The sequence below is a fragment of the Leucopleurus acutus genome, assembly GCF_964270905.1.
Source record: "Leucopleurus acutus genome assembly, chromosome: 11".
Lineage (NCBI taxonomy): Eukaryota > Metazoa > Chordata > Mammalia > Artiodactyla > Delphinidae > Leucopleurus > Leucopleurus acutus.
In genome coordinates, this window is record NC_139152.1 from 22,159,542 (window position 1) to 22,172,121 (window position 12,580).

At 37.7% G+C, this 12,580-nt stretch overlaps 1 protein-coding gene across 1 annotated transcript in view; it reads right to left on the reverse strand.

The window, feature by feature from the left end:
- The window catches only part of ITPR2 (inositol 1,4,5-trisphosphate receptor type 2), a 526,257-nt gene that overhangs the window by 235,626 nt on the left and 278,051 nt on the right, over positions 1-12,580 (reverse strand). The window contains exon 34 of the mRNA XM_082849662.1: positions 11,343-11,463. Coding sequence (XP_082705788.1) covers positions 11,343-11,463 — 121 coding nt within the window. The remainder of the gene's footprint in view (positions 1-11,342; positions 11,464-12,580) is intronic.

A 12,580-nucleotide genomic window follows, 5' to 3' on the forward strand; every position in this document is an offset into this window, starting at 1 on the left:
GACAAACCAGAATGAGAAGACTCCACTAACCCAAAGTTTATTGAAAGGGTTTTTTTGGTCTCCCAAACTGTACCACTCTAGGTGGTATTTTCTAGTCTCTTGTCTTAGCACAGATTGCATGATATAAATTAACTGGCTAAAGTAAACCCTACTTTCTTATGTCCAAAGGTAAACTCTAGCCAAAGGCTAAATCACAATTTCTAGGCAATAAAAGAAAATTAACTATGCAACTGGGGAAAGGATTTGAGTGAAAATAAGTCAGCTGTGTAGATAATGACGAAACTTTTTCAAGCAATTGTAAAAATATTAATACCATTAAAGACATGGCCTGAAATAGATTCTCTGTACTGTCAAAATATTATAAAGATTAATTTGAAAGCAAAGTTGACAGTGTTGGGCTTCCCTGGTGGCGCAGTGGTTGAGAATCTGCCTGCTAATGCAGGGGACACGGGTTCGAGCCCTGGTCTGGGAGGATCCCACATGCCACGGAGCAACTAGACCCGTGAGCCACAACTACTGAGCCTGCGCATCTGGAGCCTGTGCTCCGCAGCAAGAGAGGCCGCGATAGTGAGAGGCCCGTGCACTGCGATGAAGAGTGGCCCCCGCTTGCCACAACTAGAGAAAGCCCTCGCACAGAAACGAAGACCCAACACAGCTAAAAATAAAAAATAAAATAAAAAAATAAAAAAGTTGACAGTGCTAATTGAGCTTTCTATATATTGTTTAAAAATTAAAGCAGAAGATTGTGACTAGGAAAAGAAAGGAATTAATTCATGATCTCACTTACAAGACCATTAATAACTAGAATAATATTTTTCAAATGCAACCAAAAATGTGATTCAAACTTAGCTAGAAAAAATTCTGATATAAATAGTATATTGCAATGTGAACTAGGACGAATTCTTGGGGTTAATGGTTACCCCACCTCCCCACCCCCAATAAGGAAAAACTAATGAATTTACCAACAGTCAGTTATTCTTTGGGCACATAACTCCAACTTCTGTGTTTTAGTGGTCACATTAAAGTTTAAGATGTTTAAAAAATAAATGTTCCTAAGTTTCACTCCTAAGTTCGACTGAAGCTAAGATACTATCTTGTTAAGGGTATTTTGCCAGAGAATAAGCATATGGAGTTCTTTAAAAACTAATAAGAGAGAGGTTGGGTTGTTATTAATTCACCTTTTATAGAGCTCTGAGCAGCGACAGTTCTCTAAAATGCGCTATCTTTATTCACAGGTATTGTGATTATTGGGCTAACCAACTAATTAGGCTTACAAATCCTGAAAATTCTCTAGATAAGACAAGACTTTGCAGTGATTTTAAGATGTAATTGAAATCTATTGCTAATTATTATTCATTAAGTCTTGCATATTGTGTGGAATTTTTAAATTAGACAAAATTACTGGTGGTAACTGCCAGACCAAAAATCTCTGAGAACACACATACTGCAGTGGTAAGTGCCATGGAAAAAAAATGCTTAGAGAGATAAACTGACAGGAAAAAAAATGCTTAGAGAGATAAACTGACAGGCAGGGGGAAAAGGCAACAGAAAGTGTGAGCAGTAATTATAACGCTTCATTTATTGTCAAGCTCTCCTGTACAGGTCCGCAAGAGCAAGGACAGCTGGTGCACAAGGAAGGTATAATGGGGTGAGCAGAGAGTAGTACCTTTTCTGAATCATGTCAAAATATCCAGGATAAATCTGTACTGAAACACTAGTGTTCTTAAATACAAAGAACACTAAAAACACAAAATGTATCTTTCTTGTTTGGTACTCAAACTATACTTAATTAACCCCTAAATTGAATAAATAAAACAATTGTATTACAGGTGTTAAACAGGATGTGGAGAAAAGGGAATCCTTTTTGCACTGTTGGTGGGTATATAAATCGGTGCAGCCACTATGAAAAACAACAGTATGGAGGTTTCTTAAAAATTAAAAATAGAACTACCATATAATCCACTTATTCTACTTCTGAGTATTTATCCAAAGACAACGAAGGCACTAACCCCAAAAGATATACACACCCCCATGTTCAGTGCAGCATTATTTACAATAGCCAAGATATGGAAACATCCTAAGTGTTCATCAATTAATGAATGGATAAAGAAGATATCTTTTATATATGTATAAAACATATATACACACATACAATGGAATACTATTCAGCCATAAAAAAGAAGGAAATCTTGCCATTTGGAACAACATGGATGGATCTTGAGGTTATTATGCTAAATGAAATAAATCAGACAGAGAAAGACAAACATCACATGATTTCACTTATACATGGACTCTAAAAATTGAAACAAATGAACAAACAAATCAAAACAAAACTCATGGATACAGAGAACAGATCAGTGGTTATCAGAGGAGAAGGGGGTTAGGAGGTGGGTGAAAAGAGTGAAGGGGGTCGACTGCATGGTGACAGATAGAAACTATACTTCTTGTGATGATCACTTTGTAGTGTATACAAATATCAAATTATTATGTTGCATACTTGAAACTAATATATTGTTCTATATCAATTTTACCTCAATAAAAAAATATATATAATTTTATGGTTGTGCAAGAACTAGTACTGGCACACGTGACTAGTCATCTGGAAAAAATTAAGTTAATTCCATATCTTATACCTTACAACTAAATATATTCCAGATAACTCAAAATTGTAAACAGTCACACCAAAAACACAAACAGACAGAGAAACTAAAAACATGAAAATTCTCAATGGGAATTAAGAAACAGCATCTTATACTGATCAAGGCCACTCTGAAGATGAAAGAAAACCTAAAATGCCTAAAAGAAAATAAATTTCTGGGCTTCCCTGGTGGTGCAGTGGTTAAGAATCCGCCTGCCAATGCAGGGGACACGGGTTTGAGCCCTGGTTCGGGAAGATCCCACATGCCGTGGAGCAACTAAGCCCGTGCGCCACAACTACTGAGCCTCTGCTCTACAGCCCGCAAGTCACAACTACTGAGCCCCCGTGCTACAACTACTGAAGCCCACGCGCCCTACAGCCCGTGCTCCACAACAAGAGAAGCCACTGCAATGAGAAGCCCATGCACCACAACGAAGAGTAGACCCTGCTCGCCGCAACTGGAGAAAGCCAGCATGCAGCAACGAAGACCCAATGCAGCCAAAAATAAATGAATAAAATAAATGTTTATAAAAAAAAGAAAAGAAATTCCTGCATGCCAAAAAATATTGAAATGACAAATGAAAAATTGAGAAAAAATATTGGCTACTTATAGGCAAAGAGCTCATTTTCTTAAGAAATAAAGGGCTATCCAAGCGCCCTACAGCCCGTGCTCCACAACAAGAGAAGCCACTGCAATGAGAAGCCCGCGCACCACAACGAAGAGTAGACCCTGCTCGCCGCAACTGGAGAAAGCCAGCATGCAGCAACGAAGACCCAATGCAGCCAAAAATAAATGAATAAAATAAATGTTTATAAAAAAAAGAAAAGAAATTCCTGCATGCCAAAAAATATTGAAATGACAAATGAAAAATTGAGAAAAAATATTGGCTACTTATAGGCAAAGAGCTCATTTTCTTAAGAAATAAAGGGCTATCCAAGCGCCCTACAGCCCGTGCTCCACAACAAGAGAAGCCACTGCAATGAGAAGCCCGCGCACCACAACGAAGAGTAGACCCTGCTCGCCGCAACTGGAGAAAGCCAGCATGCAGCAACGAAGACCCAATGCAGCCAAAAATAAATGAATAAAATAAATGTTTATAAAAAAAAGAAAAGAAATTCCTGCATGCCAAAAAATATTGAAATGACAAATGAAAAACTGAGAAAAAATATTGGCTACTTATAGGCAAAGAGCTCATTTTCTTAAGAAATAAAGGGCTATCCAAGCGCCCTACAGCCCGTGCTCCACAACAAGAGAAGCCACTGCAATGAGAAGCCCGCGCACCACAACGAAGAGTAGACCCTGCTCGCCGCAACTGGAGAAAGCCAGCATGCAGCAACGAAGACCCAATGCAGCCAAAAATAAATGAATAAAATAAATGTTTATAAAAAAAAGAAAAGAAATTCCTGCATGCCAAAAAATATTGAAATGACAAATGAAAAATTGAGAAAAAATATTGGCTACTTATAGGCAAAGAGCTCATTTTCTTAAGAAATAAAGGGCTATCCAAGCGCCCTACAGCCCGTGCTCCACAACAAGAGAAGCCACTGCAATGAGAAGCCCGCGCACCACAATGAAGAGTAGACCCTGCTCGTCCAAGCTATCGAGAAAAACAAAGCCTTCAGGAAAAGTGAGCAAAACACAAAAAGTGACAGTTCACAGAAAATGCCAATGGATCAATCATATGGAGAGGTTTTGTTTTCCCTCACGCATAAGAAGAGAAACACACGTTAAAACTATAACAATACTTTTATTTATAAGATTTGCAAATATGTAAGAATTTGATAACACAGCACATTATCAAGGAGAAAGATACTCTCCTACATTGCTTGTGGCGTATAAATTGAACAACCTCTACAGAGGGCAGCATCTGTCGAAATTAGAATACCCAGAAATTCTACCTTTAGGTGTTTACCTTATTCTTCCTCATGAGCAAAATGACTGGAAACAACATAAATAACCAACGGTGGGGTTAAGTAAATTAGAATATAGGCACACAATAGGATATCACGCAGCTAATGACAAGAATAGGATATTCACTCATTTCTTTGTATTCACCCAGGTATTTTGTTCATACAATAAATATTCACTGAGTACCTACCATGCTCTAGGCACAGTGTCAGGCTCTAGAAATTTGTAACAGATAAGGTACTTAGTTTTATTCTGCTTTGTGATTTCTATACATGTTACATCTACCCCCAATGTACTAGAAATTCATTGAGGGCAGGAAATATGGTTTGACAGACTGCAGTTCCCTTACAACTAGAATAATGCCTTTCAGGTAATGATGGTTCATTATAAATAGTTCAATTAATAAATAAGTGAAAACCTTTATAAGATTTTGCCCTGTCTTCTGACTCATTCATATTTAATTTTTTTAAAGTAATAATGGAGGGACTTCCCTGGTGGTCCAGTGGTTAAGACTGTGCGCTTCCACTGCAGGGGGCATGGGTTCGATCCCTGGTTGGGGAACTAAGATCCCACATGCCATGCAGCGCAGCCATAAATTAATTAATTAATAATGGAGTTTTTATATTTCCATTATTACTTTAAAACCATAATTACAGGGATGTATTATGTCAAGCTCTTTATACAATCAGCCATAACATCTAGATAGATGAAAATAGACATGTTTGTTTTAATAAAGACTGAATTTCTCTTCTCAAAGAATTAATGATTTACACACAGTCGAATTTGGGGGGGAAACAACTGGCTTGAAGATGGATGTTCATTATTCAAACCATTTGTACAAGATATTTTACAGAATTTCCATGTGGAAAAAATGATTATGTTTCCAACAAAGTACCCAATATTAATCCCCCTAAATCATTTGAAGATTATGAAACACATGGAACAAAATTCTTTTTTAAGTGAAGTAACATGGGAGTAATCCTTGGATGCTTTTTCTTGAAGTACTTCTAACACGTGCTATTGTATTTTATATAAATGAATAAACTGAGGAACAGTAACTGACCAAGGGCATTAACATCTTGATCAATATTTCGTACCTTAAAGGTATGAAACAATGTTTACTTAAACCTATTTGTGATAGTAGAGCATCACAAATGCCTGCTAACATGTCAGTCTAGAAGGGGTTCACACCTGCCTGTGTGACCTAGCAAGCTGTCTAACCTTGCTAACTTCATGTTTGCATCTGTAAAATGGGGCTAAGAATTATGTCCACATCATAGGGTTTACCACAATGTCTATCACTAATAAATGCTCTCTACTCCCAGCCAGGTAAGTGCTAATTTAGTAAATACTTTTGCTGTTTTAACTACCTTTTGTGTCCAATGTACAAATATGGAAGAGAGTGAAGTACTTTTGATGATAGATGAGTTGAACCAATGTACTTGAGAGCACTTTACAAACTGAAAACTGTTATATAAATGTCACTATAATAGATAATATAATAGCTATTTGTATGTATAGGAGTATGTTTACCAATTTGTAAATGCACTGAAAATTTGCTTTATCAAAACTAAGTATTCTCCCGACTTGTAATATTTTTCTTAAATATGTATATTCTTTGTTTTATAACTATAAATTCTTACATATTTGAATTATAATAATGCCCTTTTGTATTCTTAAAGAGTTGCTGAAACACGAAAATGACCTTGCACCTGAGTTATAAAATTTCAGACAGCTCCCTACCAGCAAGCCAGACTGCCATAGTTCTAGTTTATATGTCAGGGCTTCCTAAGATATGGCTTCTGGGACAACCTGGAAGAGCATAACTTCACACTCAGAGGAACCTGGATTTCAAATCCAACTCAACTACTTGTTAATTGGGCAAGTTATTTAACCTTTCTATTCCTAAATTTCACTATCTGCGAAATATCTAGCTCATGAATTATTGTCAGTCAACCACATTCATAAACCAGCTTCATCAGAACCAGACACTTTTAGGCAGTAGTGATCAGTGAATAAAGCAAAGTCCCTGCTTTCATAGTTTAGGCTCTAATGGGAGAAGCTGACAATAAAGAAGCAAACAAACAAGGTGCTTTCAAATAGTGCTAAGACAGTAAGATAGGACGGGGGGAGCTGCAACACTTCACTGAGCACTGAACTTTTGAACACGTGACCATCTGGGAGATAAGGATCCAAATAGTGGGAACAGCACACGCAGATGCCCTACAATGAGAAAAAGGCTTGTAGATGAGAGACAGAATGAAGGCCAGTGTGGGTGAAGTGAGGGTAGGGAAATGGGGGAAAGGAGTAGTAGATGAGGCTCAGATGATGAAGGGCTTTCTAAGTCATGATAAGGTATAGGAATCTTCAGTGAAATGGAGAGTTTTACATAGGTGAAAGATAGGGCTTGATTTACATTTTAAGATCACTCTAATTATTGTGTAGGGAATGGATTGTTGTGAGACTGGGGAGGTAGGGAGTTCAGCAAGGAGACTCTTCTGTAATCCATGTCAGATTATGGTGTATTTGGACAAGGGTGCCCCACAAGAGAACACAAAAAAAGGTGTATTTTAGAAGTGGAACCAATAGAACTTGCTGTTGTATTTAATGCAAGTGAACAAAAGGGAAGAATCATATGTGACTCCCAAGGTTTTAAGATTACTAACTGTAAAATAGTTATTCTTTACAATGGGACAAAAATCTGCCTCTTGCAGCTACCATATGTTAATTATAATCCTATTCCTGGGAACCTGTAAAAGAAGTCCATTCACACCTTGAAATGTTGGAAAATAATTATGTTCCCCCTCGGATTTCTTTTCTTTGTCTAAATATTTCAAATGTTTTCAATCACTACACAGATAAGATGGGTTTAGATCCCTTTACTACTATGGGTGCTCACTTCTGAATGTCTCTCATTTTGGTTATGTGTTTTTCCATAAAAAGCATCCACCAACAAATAAAAAAAGATGTGGCCTACCCATTGCATAGCAGAATTTGCTTTTCACCTTTTTTATCCTAGACAATAGCTTTTATTAATGTCTTTTTGACAGATACTTCATAGTCATTGCCCCTCAAAATCTAGTAGATTAATACCTATGATGATGTAAGCTAGGATACAGTAAAGACCGTAAGAAAAGTATAAACGGCCAAATGAGGGTGAGTTCAGATCTGGACCTGGGAGTCAGAAATGGCTTTTATGGAGGAATTTGGACAAAGAATTTTTTTGAGTAATGGAAAAGATGCTGAGAGATGGCAATGGTGGAAACTGGAGAAAGAAAGTTATAGTGTGAGCAATGCCTGGGGCATAATAGTTCAGTTTGTTGGGTGGGGACTGAGAAGCAGTGAGCAAGGTCAAAAGAGGAGGTAGGGCTGTGGAGGCCACAAACATTGCAACGAGGAATCCATCCTTAGTTTGTTAGACAAAGGTATGCTGCTGAAGGCTGAGGACTTTGTTGTTGATGTTTTTAAACCAACAGAGAGAATTTCACTTCAAGAAGATTATTCTGGTAGCAGATTTAAGTGAAGAAAGACAGAAGGAAAGAACATTGAATGCCTACAGTGGTCCAAAAAGGAAGCAAAGTGGGGTCAAACTAGGCCATTATGGAGGAGAAGGTGGGGGAAGTACAAATGCGGGGGATAGCGGGAATGGAATCTCCATAGCTTCCTAACTGTTCAGGTGGAAACAACAAACAAGGAAGCGGAAGAAAACAGGCTTGCCATTTGCAGCAACATGGGCGGACCTAGAGATTATCATACTAAGTGAAGTAAGTCAGACAGGGAAAGACAAATATCATTTGATATCACTTATATGTGGAATCTAAAATATGATACAAATGAACTTATTTACAAAACAGAAACAGACTCACAGACAGAGAAAACAAACTTATGTTTAGCAAAGGGGAAAGGGGTAACAGAGGGATAAATTAGTAATTTGGGATTAACAGATACACAGTACTATACATAAAATAGATAACCAACGAGATCCTACTATATAGAACAGGGAACTATATTCAATATCCTATAATAAACCAGAATGAAAAAGAATATGAAAAAGATTATGTATATTTATGTATAGCTGAATCACTTTGCTATATACCTGAAACATTGCAAATCAACTATACTGCAATTACAAAAAAGTGTTCACAAAGATAAAACAGATTTTATACCAATACATCACTCTTCCAAACCTACCCTGACTGTAGACTTAGATATAATTATTTTTTAGACTTCCTATCACATATGTCTTTTCGCATACAAAGAGACTAAAATTTCCTGTTAACTCATAAACAGTCGAGGAACTGGTAGAAAATGGAATGAAAGAATCTTTAGCCTGATCCAGTTTCAGTGACTGTTTTAAACCCCCAAAGCTCTGCCATCCTGCTCTGCAAGAGCTGATGTGAGTACACAGGGAACACCACTGAAGCAGCAACTTGCAACTCGGAAGGAAAGCACAGCATGGAATCTCACTTGTGGCTCAAAGCTCTTCGCCTCTCAATTTGTAAGTGGTGTGAACAGCATGCCCTCTGTGCCCCGGGTAGGGCCAACTGGTGTCTTCCCTCAGTGCACTTACTAAGTACTGAGGGAGCAAGAGCAGAAGGAAAAAAGAGGAGAAAAAAAGGGGAGGAGAGGGGCTTCCCTGGTGACGCAGTGGTTGAGAGTCCGCCTGCCGATGCAGAGGACACGGGTTCCTGCCCCGGTCTGGGAGGATCCCACATGCCGCGGAGCGGCTGGGCCCGTGAGCCATGGTCGCTGAGCCTGCGCGTCCGGAGCCTGTGCTCCGCAACGGGAGAGGCCACAACAGTGAGAGGCCCGCGTACCGCAAAAAAAAAAAAAAAACGAAAAGAAAAAAAAAAAGGGGAGGAGGAAGAGGGGGGACTGCCTTAAAATGTAAAATATAGAAATGTACTTGGCAGCAAACACAATGTATTCCTATGAAAAGTAAATAGCATCATCACATTTCTTTGCTTTTCCTTCAGATTTTAGTTTTTGATGGTTAGTATATTTCCCAGCTGATTTGGTCCAAATGAAGATGCTTTTAATACTGTTTTATCATAACTTGAAAAGTATGTTATTAAGAACTCAGAAGTTAAAGGAAAGCAAGAACAACAGAACCAGACTGACTTATAATTCCACCAGCCAGAGATACCATGTTATTTCTTTATTGATATCCTGCCGGACATTTTGCTATGTGCAACTTTTTTTTTTTTTTTTTTTTGCGGTACGGGAAGACAGGCCGTCCCTCAGAGCAGCAGGGTGACGTGGACCAGTGGGAACTGCAGGAAGGTGGCAAAGGCCAAGCTGCCAGAGGATGCATCTTTGTGGGGCGTGGCCCTACCTGGGGTGCCTAAGCCCGAGTGGGCCGTGACGAGGGGACGGTGTGTGCAAAGGAGGGGTCTCGGATGTAAAGCATTAAAATTATAATTTTGAGGAGAACTGGCATCCTTACAAGTTGAATTTTGAAATCCAGAAATAGTATAACTCTCCATTTATTAAAATCTTTCATATCCCTCAAAATAGCAATATAATTTTATTCTCTTACGTTTCTTAAGTTTTCTCTTGAGTAATTACTATTTCTATGGCTGTTGTGACATATTTTTTTCACATTTTTTCTCCCTTTTGGATATATAGAAAATCTACCAAGTTTAATACTTATTTATAATTAATCACCTAGATGAACTCTATTAATCTCTTAGTTTTAATAATTTTCAATTGATCCTCTTGGGTTATAACTGCTTTTGAATGTACTCAAATTAAAATTGAGCCATCATTAAATTTTGTTAATATTGAGTTACTTAAACCAAATTGCAGATGGGGAGAAAAGACTAAAAATATTTTACGTGGTCATTAATTAGTTAAACCATTTATTCATTTATCAAATATTTACTGAGCACATACCATAACCCTGGCCAAGTTACCTAATCTAGATAATTCTGTTTCCTCAACTGTAAAATGTAAATAATCAATGAGCCTACCTAAGGATTAAATGAGATAATACGTGTGAATTGCTTAGCATTGCAAATGGTGTGCACTGACAAATGTCAGCAGTGATGATGACCACGATAATGAAACACACTATAAGCTGCCCTTCCCAATGCCTGCAGAACCACCTGTAGTTGAGAGAATGATCCAGCTCTTCTGTTTGTTTTTTGAAGTCCAGCCCAGTCTATATTTCTTTTCCCTCCTCCTTTCTGACAGCCCTAATTAACTTTATTTAAAAAAAAGAGGACTCTATGAGAAATTCTTCCTACAATGTACTAACCTTCCCTTAGCTGTTATCCCCTTGCATTCCATTTTATTTGGAATTTCTGAAGCCTTGTATGCATAACAGAGCCTCAATGAATACTGATGAATTTCACACAAAATTAGAAAACTAAAAACCCCTCAAAAAGTCCTCCTGCCACATGAAGATGTTAATAAATCAGGCTACTTAACAGATAAGACAATTCCATAATGAAATCTGAGATAACAATTAAACTAAACTCATTTGTGTAATATCTTACTGAGCTATATTAAAGCACCATATACAATATTAAATTTAAGGTTAGAAATATAATAATTTAAAAATAAATATATTTTAAAATATTTAAAAAGAAGAAATATAATAATTATATTCCCCTCTCAAAAAGGATGCAATTTCAGAGTCATTTGCTGATCACTGATCTTCAGCTTCACAGAAACCACACCTGCTCTCTTTTTAAGTTGAAAACTGGAAAGCTACGTGTACTGCCTATTAGCCAAAAGCCTGATTTCTTTCACAAAATGTGAAAATAAGTAAAATCCGACACTCTGACTTACCCACTTCAGCCAAAGTTCTGATACAGGACTCCACCGAGGCTTTCTGTGCCGGATTTGGCCAGGTGCAATTGTAAATTCTGAACGCAGACTGAAGCAGCTGAATAAAAACTGGCTGATGTGTCTGAGAACAGAAAGAAAAGAGGCAAACAGGTCACTAAACCGTTAACACTCCTGATGCAGTATCTATGCATTATCAAAAAAGGCCCACCAGGGGCTTCCCTGGTGGTGCAGTGGTTGAGCGTCCGCCTGCCAATGCAGGGGACACAGGTTCGTGCCCCGGTCCGGGAAGATCCCACATGCCGCGGAGCGGCTGGGCCCGTGAGCCGTGGCCGCTGAGCCTGCGCGTCCGGAGCCTGTGCTCCGCAACGGGAGAGGCCACGACAGTGAGAGGCCCGCGTACCTCAAAAAAAAAAAGGCCCACCAAAATAAAATACTGTCGTGCCTTTTAAGTTTCAGTGCTACTTAATGAACATCTCATTCAACAAATATTTATTTTGTACCCATCTCATGAGAGGCACCACACCAGACACTATAGAAAACTGATTATTTTAACTATATTCTTAATCAGGAAAATATGGCATTTCTTGAAGCCAATGACATGGATTTAAGTATATTTTTACAATCTCTGGTTTATTTCCAAGTATAAACAGAGCAGGCATTTTGGGTTTGTTTGTTTCACTGCTTGTATGTTTTTGTTTCCTATGATCAGCAAGTAGAGGAGACAACAATTTTGACCTACAAAAACAATTTTACATGATTCTAATAGTTCATTCAAAAGTCTTCCCTAAAAAAAGTATAACTGAAATAATACTTTTATAAGAGCAATACACAATCACTGTAGAATATTTGGCAACGAAAATCACCAATAATCCTAACATGGAGAGATAATCAGTATCAACATTTTTAAGATAATTACTTCCTGAGTTTTCTTATGTATATATGCACATATATTCTTTACACGCACAAACCTGGATGACACTATGATGCAATTTTGTGGCCTGTTTCACTTTACATTGCTTCATGATCATTTTCCTTAGGCATCAATTTTTCTTTTAAAACATGATTTTTAATTGCTATATAATAAGCCATCTACAGATATACCATAATTTATTTAGCTATTCCCCTGTTTGTGGACATTTAAGGTTGATGTCAATTTTTAAGTATTATAAACACTTCAGTGAAAATCTTAGTATATAAATCCCTGCGAATTCTTTCGGGATTTACTAAACCGGAATTAT